The 14026-nt window shown below is 48.8% G+C and overlaps 1 protein-coding gene across 2 annotated transcripts in view; it reads right to left on the reverse strand.

Annotated features, from left to right (window-relative positions):
• The window catches only part of calcrlb (calcitonin receptor-like b), a 109182-nt gene that overhangs the window by 21541 nt on the left and 73615 nt on the right, over positions 1-14026 (reverse strand). For both annotated transcript variants that reach the window (XM_072477884.1, XM_072477874.1), the window contains exons 5-6: positions 3054-3166; positions 2849-2940 (exon numbers count right to left, since the gene is read on the reverse strand). In XM_072477884.1, the coding sequence (XP_072333985.1) occupies positions 2849-2940; positions 3054-3166 (205 nt within the window). The remainder of the gene's footprint in view (positions 1-2848; positions 2941-3053; positions 3167-14026) is intronic.

Consider the following 14026-nt stretch of genomic DNA (forward strand, 5'->3'; position numbering starts at 1 on the left):
CTACGGTTTTTATCGTTGTGGCACTCTGTTAAACATGCATAAAACACAGTTTAAGGACTGGACCAAAATTAATGGTAAAAGAATTAAGTCAAGCCCTATCAGTTAACCTCACAGGGTTCCTCTTGTTGAGGGTGAAGCTCGTTTATTGGTTGTAAGAAAGCCACCTGGGACCAGAGTGAAATGTGCGAGAATCACTATTTGCAATAATGGAGGTTGCAATACAGATCAGGGGCTGGATTCTCCGCAGCCCCGCGCCGAATTCGCGTTTGGCGCGGGGCGGGGGAAGGGGGGAATTGGCCTGGCACCGGTCCATCGGTTCTCTGGGACCCGAGAATCGGCGTGTTCATGGAGTACTCCGCGCGGCTGGGGGGCCCATTGCCAGAGGCCCACCCAGCGATCCTCTGCTCCCAACCGGCTGAGTTCCTGACGACGTGGTTCGAATTCAAACTACTTATTGCCATTCAGGATCCTCAGTCTGCGGCTGCCCTGGTGGTGGGGATCAGGCACCGGGGGTCTGTATCCGCAGCTAAAGTTGCGTGAATCACTCTAGGTCCCTGCTAGCCCCCTGCAGTTAAGTGAATTGGCTGATCTTTTTTTGAGGAAACTCCGTAGTGAAACGCTAGTGTTTTTACGCCAGCCTGGGGACATAGTCCCATTTTGGGAGAATTCAGCCTCAGAAATTTGTAGATGCAAACATTTATAGTGTTGAGATAAAATGTTTCTTTCCTTCAATGCTAGGGCCCACAATAGGATCTAAGTCATCATCTGAAAACATCTTTTGTTTCGACTCAGCAGGCAACAGAAAAAAAATCAGTTTCATAAGTCTGTCAGAATTTTACAAATGATTTTCTGCTTCGCTTCCTCTGAAAATCAAGTTTAAGGAAATGGTGTCCCCAGATAAATCTAAGATAAACAACATCATTGTTTTCAATGGGAGTGAATGGTGACTTCTGACCCTTAATTGAGATGTGATTATTGAAAAAAAAAATGTGGGGCTTGGCCTGTCAGCTTTTCCCATTCTTTTTAAATTAGTGACAAGTGCAGAGATCCAGCACTCGTCAATGCCTATCCTTAATAATATGGATGTAAACTCAGCCAGATATTTTATATTTTAATGTATATACCCATTTCCTCTGCAGGACTAACTGGAATACTGGGCAGAACTTAAAGTTCCATCAGAGGTGGCTGGCAGGCGAGCAGGAAGCAAAAATTACAAATTCTATTGCCCTTCCACCTGCCCAAATCCTATTGTCCATCCATCTGCCCAAATCCTATTGCCCATCCATCTGCCCAAAGCCTGTTGCCCATCCATCTGCCCAAATCCTATTGCCCATCCACCTGTTCAAATCATATTGCCCATCCACCTGCCCAAATCCTATTGCCCATCCACCTGCCCAAAGCCTATTGCCCATCCACCTGCCCAAATCCTATTGCCCATCCACCTGCCGAAATCCTATTACCCATCCACCTGCCCAAATCCTATTGCCCATCCCCCTGCCCAAATCCTATTGCCCATCCACCTGCCCAAATCCTATTGCCCATCCACCTGCCAAAATCCTATTGCCCATGAACCTGCCCAAATCCTATTGCCCATCCACCAGCCCAAATCCTATTGTCCATCCACCTGCGCAAATGCTATTGCCCATCCACCTGCCAAAATCCTATTGTCCATCCACCTGCCCAACGTAATTTTATGTTTGAAAGGGGAGGTGCATTGTGGCCTACCCACCTGTGGGCCAAATTAGGCCCTTAAGTGGCCAATTAATGCCTGCTTTCATGCTTCCCACCCACCACATTAGTTCCCAAGGCAGGTGGAGACCAGAGCTTGGGTATTGGTGGAAAAGAGGTAAGTGCAGTGAAATCACACACTTCAGTGACTGGAATGCACTTCGTGCAGTTACATCTCTTTGATGTGGTCAATGTTTACAACCTTAGGGTTTCACCGTTTAGGCCACTGAAGCGAGAAAGGATATGGATGGATCAAAGCTGCTGCAAATGTTTTTTATGAGTTGTCAATCACAGACCACTACTGAAAGCTCTGCATAGCCTGTCTAGGAATGGACACATTGGAGCTGCAAGGTAATGCTTCCCACTGCCCAGTCTGGACTGCTCTCTAGCTTCCAGAGAGGGATCTCTTTTCTGGGGTGGGGGGCGGAGTATGTCTGTGCGTGAGGGGGCGGGGGGGCGGTGGATGGGTCTCTTTAGGCACGGGATCCCTGTGGGGGGGGGGGTGGGGGTCCTCCTATTACAGGGATCACTGGTGGGGGGGGCGGCAGGTCACCTGCATACTTGGGAGTGGGAGGGGCACCCAAGCAATCCAGGGTTTGGGGGCTGCTGTGCGGTGTAGTTGGTGGAGGGTTTGGGGCTAATGTGTGGTGTGGGAGGGGGTGGCTGAGGGGGTTGGGCTTCGGATGGTATCTACCATCGTGGTCCTCACGATGAACAAGGGAACAACGGCTGCCCTCTTGACCCACCGTAGGTCCACCAAGCCAGGACCACGATTGTAGAGACGACAAGTGAGCCAAACCCACGTGATTTCCAGCTGCATGGACCAGATAATCATGGGTGGGTGGAGCTGAATATATGCAAATGGTCATTTATTTATTTAGTTATATGCGCCAGCTGGCGTGCAGCGTGGAACTCGTTCATGCCGCCAACGGAGGCTTGGACCATGGACGCCAACCCTGACTTTGTCCCAGTGCCCTATTCTTCAGCCCATCGGGGAACGCATTCCGGGCGTCCCGGGGATGGAGAATCCCACCTATTGGTTACAAAAAGACTAAGAAATGAGTGAAAACTTTACCCCGCCTACCTTCAGTGGTGGAGGTAAGAATTGTACAATACTTACTTGAAATAAAAGAATATGCCAAGAGAAATCAGCAATGAAGCCACTGACAATCCGTGTCCGATCACAGCCAAGTACAATAAGTTCAATGCTGTCTGTTTTAGGGAAAAAACAGGAAATTGAAATTATTGATTGTTAATTAGGTAGAAGATCAGCTGATAGGTATTTTGTAGTAGTATTGTTAATAACTTGCAGCCATAAATTATACCTTCAGTTTTTCCTTTGTATATGCATTACAGTGAGTGTAATTTGTCCATGTCCTGTCACTCATTGGATGGCGAAACCATTTTCCATTTTCATTGCAAATCTTTGTAGCTTTTTCTATTTGTGAAAGAAACAGAGTAAATACCTTTCAATAAAGTAAGAAAGGTCATTCCAAAACCTTTCGCAGGATTACATTGAACATAAAAATAATTTTACCAAGGTGAAGAGTTGGGATCTAATCTTCATAAGGATACAATGTTGCAGCATGAGGGCCTGTTTACAATCAAAATGAGGATGTTCAGTTTGCTAAAATTAACTTACACCTTGGAAAAAGTTACATCCACATTTAGTCCCCCCAGATGCAGGATATTCCCGTCCCACTTCTTTTAATCATTCAACAATGGCCAGAAGTCACAATGTCTTCACAATGTGCAACGACCTATTCACAAAAAGTGAAAATGAACAGGGGTGAAATTCTCCGGTATCGGCGCGATGTCCGCCGACTGGCGCCCAAAACGGCGTAAATCAGTCGGGCATCGCGCTGCCCCAAAGGTGCGGAATGCTCCGCATCTTGGGCGGCCGAGCCTCAACGTTAAGGGGCTAGGCCCGCGCCGGACGAATTTCCGCCCCGCCAGCTGGGGGAAAAGGCCTTTGGTGCCCTGCCAGCTGGCGCGGAAATGACTTCTCCGGGCGGCGCATGCGCAGGAGCGTTAGCGGCCGTTGACGGCATTCCCGCGCATGCGCAGTGGAGGGAGTCTCTTCCGCCTCCGCCATGGTGGAGACCGTGGCGAAGGCAGAAGGAAAAGAGTGCCCCCACGGCACAGGCCCGCCCGCGGATCGGTGGGCCCCGATCGCGGGCCAGGCCACCGTGGGGGCACCCTCCGGGGCCATATCGCCCCGCGCCCCCCCAAGGACCCCGCCCGCGCCGCCTTGTCCCGCCGGTAAGGTAGGTGGTTTAATCTACGCCGGCGGGACAGGCATTTTAGCAGCGGGACTTCAGCCCATCCGGGCTGGAGAATCGCGGGGGGGGGGACCCCGCCAACCGGCACGGCGCGATTCCCGCTCCCGCCGAATATCCGGTGCCGGAGAATTTGGCAACCGGCAGGGGCGGGATTCACGCCAGCCCCTGCGATTCTCCGACCCGGCGGGGGTTGGAGAATCTCGTCCCTGATCATAATCTAAATGGCAATGGTTCTCCCAATTTTCACCTATTAATGAATAATGTTGTAATATTTGCATTTATATAGCACCTTCTCACGTTGAAGCACATTAAAACATTTCACTAAATTATCTATATTTAAATGTAGGAACTGTTGCTTAATTGGAAACTGGTGTTATAAACATATTTAAAGAACTGAGTTTTTGTGTATTGATTTTAATAGTTATTCCAATTAACAGTTCCACTCAACTGTTCCACTCTCTAAAAGAGCATTTCATTCTACATTTAAAAGCAGGAGCCCAAACGGTGAATTTCCAATAAGAATGATTTCTTGTTGGCAACTGGAATTTACTGTGAACAGAGGGGGCATCAATAACACAGCACAGTTCTATCAAAGGAGAACACAAGTATAAGAAAACTAACATTATTCCTGTACAAATGATTTTCAAACCCAAATTATGGTCATATATAATCAGGGATAGTACAATCAGGGTTGTTCAATTTCATGCAAGTATGCCTACCCTAGACTACCGCAAGTTCATCTTATGTTACCTGATAATTCTGAGTTGCATTACTTTCTCTTTTAGGATCTATCAAATGTTCCTAGTTCGAATTGAAATCAATAGGCTTAGATTACAGGCTTGTTAAATGCAGCGGTAATTCAACCTTGACTTTCAATTGTTATCACGTTACATTTTCTGCCACAGTGCAGAATGTTCAGCCTTTTACAACTTTTAAAAGAACTGTGTAATAATCAAGGTGAGGCCTAACAACGTCTATGATCAACAAGATGGGTTTAAATAAAAGAGTCATGATCAATTGTAGAATTTTCTTCCTTTTGATAAATCTTTGAGAATCTAACACTGAAAATATGCGAACCTCAACAAAAAACAGGTGTCAGAATTATTTAGTTAACTTGAATTGAACAGGGGCTGTTTAGCACAGGGCTAAATCGCTGGCTTTGAAAGCAGACCAAGGCAAGCCAGCAGCATGGTTCAATTCCCGTAACAGCCTCCCCGAACAGGTGGCGAGGTAGTTGGTGGAGAGGTTGGGGCTAATGTGTGGTGTGGGAGGGGGTTGGGCTTTGGATGGTATCTAGGGGCTTTTCACAGTAACTTGAAGCCTACTTGTGACAACAAGCATTTTTCATTTCATTTTCATTTGATATTAATCATACATTCAAATTGAATTTATAACTATACTGAAGGAAAGAGTGACCAGTATTGAATGCAAAGAGCTAGGAGTTACTTTGATACAAATGATAGACAATGGTCAGCAATTTCCAGCCCTTCCCACTAGTGGGATCTTCCTGTCCTGCTGAAGGCAACCCATTCCCCTGCATGGCAGGGCAGGCGAACCATGCAAAAGGCCATAAGGTCCCACCAACAGCCAATGGTGAGCTGTCTCCGTTGGGGAAAACAACGCCGCAGGGGAACTGGAACATTCCAGCCATTATTTCCATCTTCCCATACTCTTGTTCATTCCCTAATAGTGGTATTATAATAACTTGCATGGCACGCATCCATCTGGGGTGATTGTTTCCCTGTACTCACTGGTGCTGCAACCTCCCCACTATGGTAAGATAAGGTAAAGCCGCTATCGTCCGAGATGACCATAGGCTGCTTTCCCCTTTGAGGGGAAAGAGCTGACTGGTGGTGATTTAACCTGAGGGTCACCACACCTCAGGCGAGGGGCAAAGTTGGGAAGGCGGGCCTTCATGGCTAACCTCAGATGGTGGGGTGTCCCGGTGGTGCAGTGGTTAGCACTGCTGCCCCACGCCACCGAGGACCCAAGTTCAATCCCAGACCCAGGTCACAGACCGTTTGAAGTTTGCACATTCTCCCCATGTCTGCGTGGGTCTAACCCCCACAGTCCAAACATGTGCAGCGTAGGTGGATTGCCCATGCTAAATTGCTCCTTAATTGGAAAAAGAAACCTCAGCTGGTATAGGAATTGAACCTGTGCTGCTGGCCTTACTCTACATTACAAACCAGCTGTTTAGCCAACTGAGTTAAACCAACCCACTCTATGGGCAGGATAGCTTATTAGCACTGTAATAAAAGTTCAGCCAGTGTGGGGCTGACTAGAAAGGAACGAGGACCCTGTGAGGTGTACCAGGCCTCCTATAGGTAATGTTGTTTGCTGAATAAAAAGACTTATGAAACTCATCGGACTCCCCTCGCTTTAGTAAAGTGGTAACGAGGTTTCTGTTGGCATGTATCCTGTTCGGCTGAGTCACATTCCCCAAAATCTTTTTTGAGTGGACTACGGCACGGAGTTCCTTGCTGTAGTGCTTTTTCAAAGCCTATACAGATATGGAAGGTGAGCGCTGGGCTGATGTTTTGCTGCCAGCTTGTGGAGCGAGTATGCCTGGAGAAGTCCAGGGCCTGAGGGTACCGGATGATGTATCGTCTGATCGACCGCCGCAGAGGGTCACGCAATGTTCCTGTCCATTTCAGTTTCCATCTGCCATCGTTTCGCAATGTGATTTGCTGCGGCAGAGTGATCCACTGAGGAGTCCGTCCTCGAGTTTGATGCCTCCCTGTTGGAACCTAATTTGGGTTGTTTGAGCGGCGTTGTGTTGCCTAGACTGTTGCGTGACCAGTTGGTCAGAGGGTTGTGCTAAAGTGCTTCTACCTGAGAGTGGACGGTGGCCTGCGGCTGGTAGTTGATGACGAGTGACACTTGTGGGTTGTACGCTGTGGACACAGGTGAGGTGTGCGGGTGTGTATGTGGATGAACCCCGTTGCCGTTGCATTGGCTGGGCATTTCGTACGGAAATGCTGGTCCTGTGGTGGTGTGCGAGGGACCCTGTTGTTTTATTTTAAACTGTGGTTTGATGTTACATATACAGGAACAACTTTGGGGTGACAGCTCCCCTTGCGTTTCAGAAAGTGCTGTTCCCTTTGCCTGAGACGTGGCGATCCTCTGGTCAGCTCTCCCCCTCAAAGGAGAAAGCAGCCTATGATCATCTGGACTATGACGACTTTACCTTTATCTGACCTAATCAACTCGGTGAAGCAATTTCAGAATAAGGGGCGAGATTCTCCGACCCCCCGCCGGGTCGGAGAATCGCCGGGGGCTGGCGTGAATCCCGCCCCCGCCGGTTGCCAAATTCACTGGCACCGGAGATTTGGCAGGGGCGGGAATCGCGCTGTGCCGGTTGGCGGGCCCCCCCCCCCGCGATTCTCCGGCCCGGATGGGCCGAAGTCCCACTGCTAGAATGCCTGCCCCGCCGGCGTGGATTAAACCACCAACCTTACCGGCGGGACAAGGCGGCGTGGGCGGGCTCTCGGGTCCTGGGGGTGGGCGCGGGGCGATCTGGCCCCTGGGGGTGCCCCCACGGTGGCCTGGCCCGCGATCAGGGCCCACTGATCCACGGGCGGGCCTGTGCCGTGGGGGCACTCTTTTCCTTCCGCCTTTGCTACGGTCTCCACTATGGCGTAGGCGGAAGAGACTCCCTCCACAGCGCATGCGCGGGGATGCCGTGAGCGGCCGCTAACACTGCCGCGCATGCGCCGTCCGGCAATGTCATTTCTGCGCCAGCTGGCGGGGCGGAAATCAGTCTGGCGCGGGCCTAGACCCTCAAGGTTAGGGCTCGGCCCCCCAAGATGCGGAGGATTCCGCACTTTTGGGGTGGCGCGATGCCCGACTGATTTGCGCCGTTTTTGGCGCCGGTCGGCGGACATCGCGCCAATACCGGAGAATTTCGCCCCTGATGTCAGCCATTTGGGACAACGACAAAAATAATCTTTCCATTTAAAAGGACTGTGAATCAATGGAATTTTTCAACTCCAGAGGACTCTGATGCTCAGTCATCACATTTATATAAGAAATAAGTTAATTGAAGTTTGGCTACTTTGTAAATCAAGGGATAATGGGGTTAGTTGGCAAATGAAGTTCAGATTGAAGGACAACCATCATCTTATTGAATGAAATAATAGGTTTGAATGGCTAATCCTGCTCCTGTTTATCTTTTTAGCTGTATGAATTGGAATTGTATTGAGAATTCATAAATGTTACCTCATGTAATAGAACATAGAACATAGAAAAATACAGCACAGAACAGGCCCTTCGGCCCACGATATTGTGCCGAACCTTTGTCCTAGATTAATCACGTGGCAATAAGGTGGCAACGCACCAGCTTTACTGTTGTGGGTTCAACTTCAGTCATTGCTGCAATAACTATGAATCTAGGTATCCAGAACAACATTTGTCAGCAAATAACTGTGACTGAAACGTTTAGGAAATTGGATCACTTCCTCTGGTGCACGCTTTTTTGTTTGCTCCTCTAGTTTCAATGTGACGTGCAAACTACATCGTCGCTGACCTCAGTGGCATGACCTTCGATATATGTACATGTAAACCATTCAGGTCCACCTTAGAGGTATTTAAAAACAGGAAAATGCATCTAATTTCAGATAATTTAGGTGAAATAAGGGTGACGATTAACAACTTGCATTTCTATCAATACGTTCAACATAGTAAAGAGACCTTAAGGCATCTCACAGGAACATTACCAAACAAAATATGGCACCAAGTCATATAAAAGTGTTAGAACAGCTGACGAAAAGCTTGATAATAGGGGTCAAATATAATGTTTTAACATATGCCTTTAAGTGATAGTAGCTTGCCATCATGCGAGGGAAAGTATGATGTGATCTAGCCTCAGTTTCACTTTGGCCTGTGAGCAGGATACAGCAGACATAGCCCTGCTGCTGGTTTCTTCAAGCTTTCTATCCATGTGTAAATGTTTTCATGTGTCTTGTCTTAATAAATGAGTCCACAACGCGTTTACACCATCTCTTATGAGTGATTGGTGCATTTATACATCCTAAAAACATGACAATTGGAATGACTTAAAGGAGGAAAGTGAGGTAGCAAGCCAGAGAGATTTAGGGAGGGAATTCATGAGTTGAGGGCCCTAGGCTACTGAAGAAGTATAGGAGAATAATGAAAATTGGATTTGTGCAGGAGGCTAGAATTGGAGGAGTGCGAAGATTGCAGAGGATTGTGGGCTGGAGCAGAGTTTAGCAATTGGGAATGGGCAAGGACACACAGTGCTAACATTCAGCATCTGCACAGCTCTAAAAGATATTTTCTCACTCAAGAGTTCAATTTGATTGTACAGTATTTGAGTGCCTACTTGTAACAGGGAGAAACATTTACTCAAACTAGTTGTGCTACGGCCAAGTGTGTTATGATTTTGACAAAGTTCTCTCCAAGTAGCAGAGACCACAATGCTAGCAATCTGAGTTGGGGAACTATAAAACTTACAGATTGAGTGTTGTTTGTTGAATTTGCAAACTAGGTCAGTCATCCTGCTGGCCTGAATCTGATCTGAGTTGGCCGTGTACAAGGGAGGGTAAGAAAATGACAGACTTCGCTAATATTTGAAAATCAGTGCAGCCCTAACTCAATTTTTCCTACGTCAGAAAATTAAGGATTCATTAAACACAATGCAGCTGTGGCCTGTTAAAATTTACCAAGCATGCATAGAGTGTAGAGATCCTGAAAAGACTACTGTTGTGTGCAGGCTGTTGTGGACAATGAGAGGTTAGGCTTCCTCTAATGTTGGAATGGCATCTCACTAATAAATGGCAGGTCCTGCAAACACACCAGGGGCCAACACAAGGGTCCCAAAACACTGTTTCACTGTTTTATGAAGTTTTATGACATTTCTGCTCCTGTGGCTCGATTCGTTGCCTCCGAAGTCACACGGTTCCAGGTTCAAATTATATTCCAGTCTTGAGCGCACAAGTCTCTACTGCCATTGCAGCGCAATACTGAGGGAGTGCGGCAATGTCATAGTTATTGGGCGGAATTCTCCATTTCTGCGGGACGTGCCGGCTCAAATGCAGAATCCGCGGGAAGTTCACGTCAGGAAAATTGGCGTGAATCCCTCACCGATTCTGGTACCAGTGAGGGGCTAGCACCGGCACCGCGTGAAATGCCCCGGCCCCGCATGCGCACGGCTGACGACCTGCACCGGTCGCGCCATACAACATGGCGCCGGCCGTGTGAGTAACCTAACCCGCAAACTGCAACCCCACAGCCCACCCCCTGGCCACCCCCCACCAGTCCCCCCAGCCCTAGCAGATCCGCCCCCCCCCCCCCCCCCCCGGGCACGGGATCCCGACCGAGTGTGGTGGTGCTGGACACAGTCCACACTGGCACGCCCGTTCAGACCACACGTGTCCTGCGCCATCGGGAACTTGGCTCATCGGGGGTGGAGCATCGTGGGTTGGCAAGCCGATGAGGCACCAACAGCCTTGCGACTGCGCGCAGCGTATGTCACGATGACGCCGGTTTGGAGGTGGCGGAGAATCACAAACCGGCGTCAAACCGCAAGGAATCGATTCTCTGCCGATCGGCAATTGCGATTTTGAAATCGGGAAACAGAGAATCCCGCCCACCATCTTCCAAATGTGACATTAGAGCAAGGGCCCATCTAGCTGCTAAGGTGAATATAAAATGTCCAATGGCACTTTTCCAAAAACGAGCAAGGGAGTTGTGGTGATTTGTGGTGATTGTCCCTTTAAGGGCAACACAGCAGAGTAAGGATCACTTGGCTTGGGGGACCGATTGGGACACAGAGTGGATAATCTCCCGAGGGAGTGGAATCCTCTCTTCGGTAGAAGACATTTAGAGGACTAGGGCAGCCGGGTGGCTGCGCACAGCATTTCATTTGCTTCAGCCACCCAAGGCAAAATAAATTCTTGAGATAAAGCAGCAGAATCAGGTCATATGGCGAGAACATACACATGCCACCATTTTAGCAGAGACAAGACCAATCTCCTACACTGTTCAAACCTGAGATAATATACTGTGGTATAGACATGCGGATCAACATTTGGCGACAAGAACCAATCTGCCAGAGGCAGAACCGACAGAGAGTCCAAATCAAACTGTGCCAACAGGTGATCTGGAACTTACTGGTAACCTGATGCTCATGAAACCAATTGGGGAAAGCAGTATATTACTTGAGAGCCAGAGACTGAGTCAACCTCAAAATACTACGTCAACTCTGGTTAAGACAACCAAAAACGACGTCCAAACCAAGGCAAAGACACCAGAGGTTGCAGTAAGCACTAAAAGGCAGATGCCTGAGGTTCACCGACAACCACACAGAGAACGGCTTTCAAAGCTGATATATTGACTTGCTGTTGATTGATTATTAATGTTTGTTGCATCAGAGACCTTTGATTAAAGGGGGAGACAAATGTTGTGTATTCATGTATTTCAAATGTTTCCTCACTAGCAGCCTTGCAGTGAAACAGGGGCACTTTAAGAGACCGATCACATGATTTCACTAGGTCTTTGGCCGTTTGTGCGGGCAAAAGGGCAGTGTAACAGAGCAGCCTGTAGTGTTAACATCTTCTAATAAAGCTCTTCATTTGTTTGAAACTCTGAGGCCTGCAGACTTAATTAGAAAAGCATCACAGGTACAATCAAAAGTTTGGAAACATATGGAGAAAAAAAATCAAGAGAAACTAACCCTGAGAAGCAACAGCTGTGGATTTAGGTTTTAAAAAATGGAATTTATGTTTTAAAAAAAACAGAGTTGCTGAAAAATGAAGTCAAAGGGGTTTGGCTGAAGTTAAGACAAGTAGAAATGAACATTCCACTTATGAAATGTATATGTCCAATAAGAATGTGACAAATTCCCCCTTGGAAGAAATTAAAGACTTCAACAGAAACTAGAAACTATTAAACATTAAAGGGAATCAACAAAAGGAATTAAAGCTTCAGAGAAGACAATAATGCAACAAGCCAGCAGTTAACAGAAAACCTTAAAGAAAAATTGTCAAAAATTAGAAAATGAAGTTAAGAAGGAGAACAACAAAGAACAAAGAACAAAGAAATGTACAGCACAGGAACAGGCCCTTCGGCCCTCCAAGCCCGTGCCGACCATGCTGCCCGACTTAAGAACTTAAGGAGACAATGGCGAACAAGCTGAACTCCATGAAGAGCAACTGGAAAATAAGAAAAAAATCCAGTGATAAATTGAATCAGGAGAATAGAGCTTTAAGAGGGAAGCTTGGCAATGAGAAATTAACTGAAAAGGTAAAAACATTGAAGCAGGATCAACAATACAGACAGAGAAAGAAACTAAGATTACGTGCCAAAACAAGATTGTTGAAGTTGACATGCTGGAAAGGCAAGAAACCTTGGGCGGGATTCTCCGCTCCCGCGCCGAAGTGCCCACGCCGTCGTGAACGGCGTCGAGGTTCACCACGGCGCGAAACGGCCCTTATCCCGACCGACCCAGGGCCCGATAATGGGCTAGGAGCGGGACCGCGTCATTTACACACGCCAGGCCTTGTCGCCGCGTAAAGGCGGCGCCGCGTACATGACGCGGCCAGCGCCAACCCGCGCATGCGTGGTTGCCGTCCTCTCCGTGTCCACCCCGCAAGAAGATGGCAGACGGATCTTGCGGGGCTGCGGAAGAAAGGAGGTCCTCCTTCAGAGAGGACGGCCTGACGATCGGTGGGTACCGATCGCGGGCCAACCCACATTTGAGGTACCCCCCTGGTGCAGGATCCCCCCTCCGCCCCCTCCCCCCCCCCCCCCCCCCCCGCAGGCCGCCCCCCCAGCGTTCCTGCGCTGTTCCCGACGGCAGCGACCAAGTGTGGACGACGCTGGGGGGGGAACCCGCCGTTTTGGGCTGGCCGCTCGGCCCATCTAGGCCTGGGAATAGCAGGGGTGCCGGAGAATCGCCATTTTGGGTGTCTCGGGCAATTCTCCGGCCTGCGGCCCGCGGAACTCGACGGGGCCATTCCCGCTGCTTGGGAGAATCGTGGGAGGGCGACGGACCGGCGTCGCGGGAAATTTTGGCGGTCCAGGCGATTCTCCCAACTGGCGCAGGAGTGGAGAATCGCGCCCCTTATTACACAACCTAAGTACCAGAGCAGTGTTCTGTGACCATTCCTTCACATGTAATAAATCAAGATTGTGAAAGAACTGTCAAGACATCAGACACTGTTGTATTCTGATGGTATGTGCCTGCATGCATTATAATGTAAGGTGCAACTGGAGTGACGTATGTAGTCACATGGTCAGAGAACAATCGAAGACAGAAGTCAGTAAGCAGCAAGCCTGTATGGAAGAGCTCCATGCAAGAACATATTTGAGACTGTTTTTGTTTAAATATACAAGCCTCAAGATCTCATCAATGAGCCATCACCCTCATACAATAAATAAAACATATTAAGTACATAATATGACATGGTGTCATCATATGAATCTTCAGTAGTGGATCAAGATCGATCTCCGGAATTATTGACTCTCAGACCGGACCTCTGTTGTACCAAGGAGACATGGAGGGACAGATCATTCATAAATATGTGGATCACTTTGAGGAGTAGTGAGATATTCCAGCAGTCAGTGTTGCCATCAAGAAATATTTTCAAACCTGTAAGCACTAAAGTACCTGATTGACCTGATGAAACAAGTGCAGCGGAATTCTCCCGAATCACCGCGATGGCCCGACGGCGGCGTAAAAAGTGGCGCGATCCACTCCGTGTCAGACTGACTGGAGGTTGCGGAATCCTCTGCACTTCTGGGAGCTAGGCCGGCGCCAGAGGGGTTGGCCCCGTGCCAACTGGCGGTGAAGGGCCGGCGCGAGTTAGCGAATACACAGAACCGCCGGCATGGTTCCGCACATGCGCAGACCAGCCGGTGTATTCTAGCGCATGCGCAGGGTGGTGTTTTCTCCGCCCTGGCCACAGCGGAACCCTACAGAGGCATGCGCGGAAGGAAGGAGTGCCCCCACAGTGAGTCCCGATTACAGGCCAAGCCACCTTGGGGCCCCCCCC

The sequence above is a fragment of the Scyliorhinus torazame genome, chromosome 2 (assembly GCF_047496885.1).
Source record: "Scyliorhinus torazame isolate Kashiwa2021f chromosome 2, sScyTor2.1, whole genome shotgun sequence".
NCBI lineage: Eukaryota > Metazoa > Chordata > Chondrichthyes > Carcharhiniformes > Scyliorhinidae > Scyliorhinus > Scyliorhinus torazame.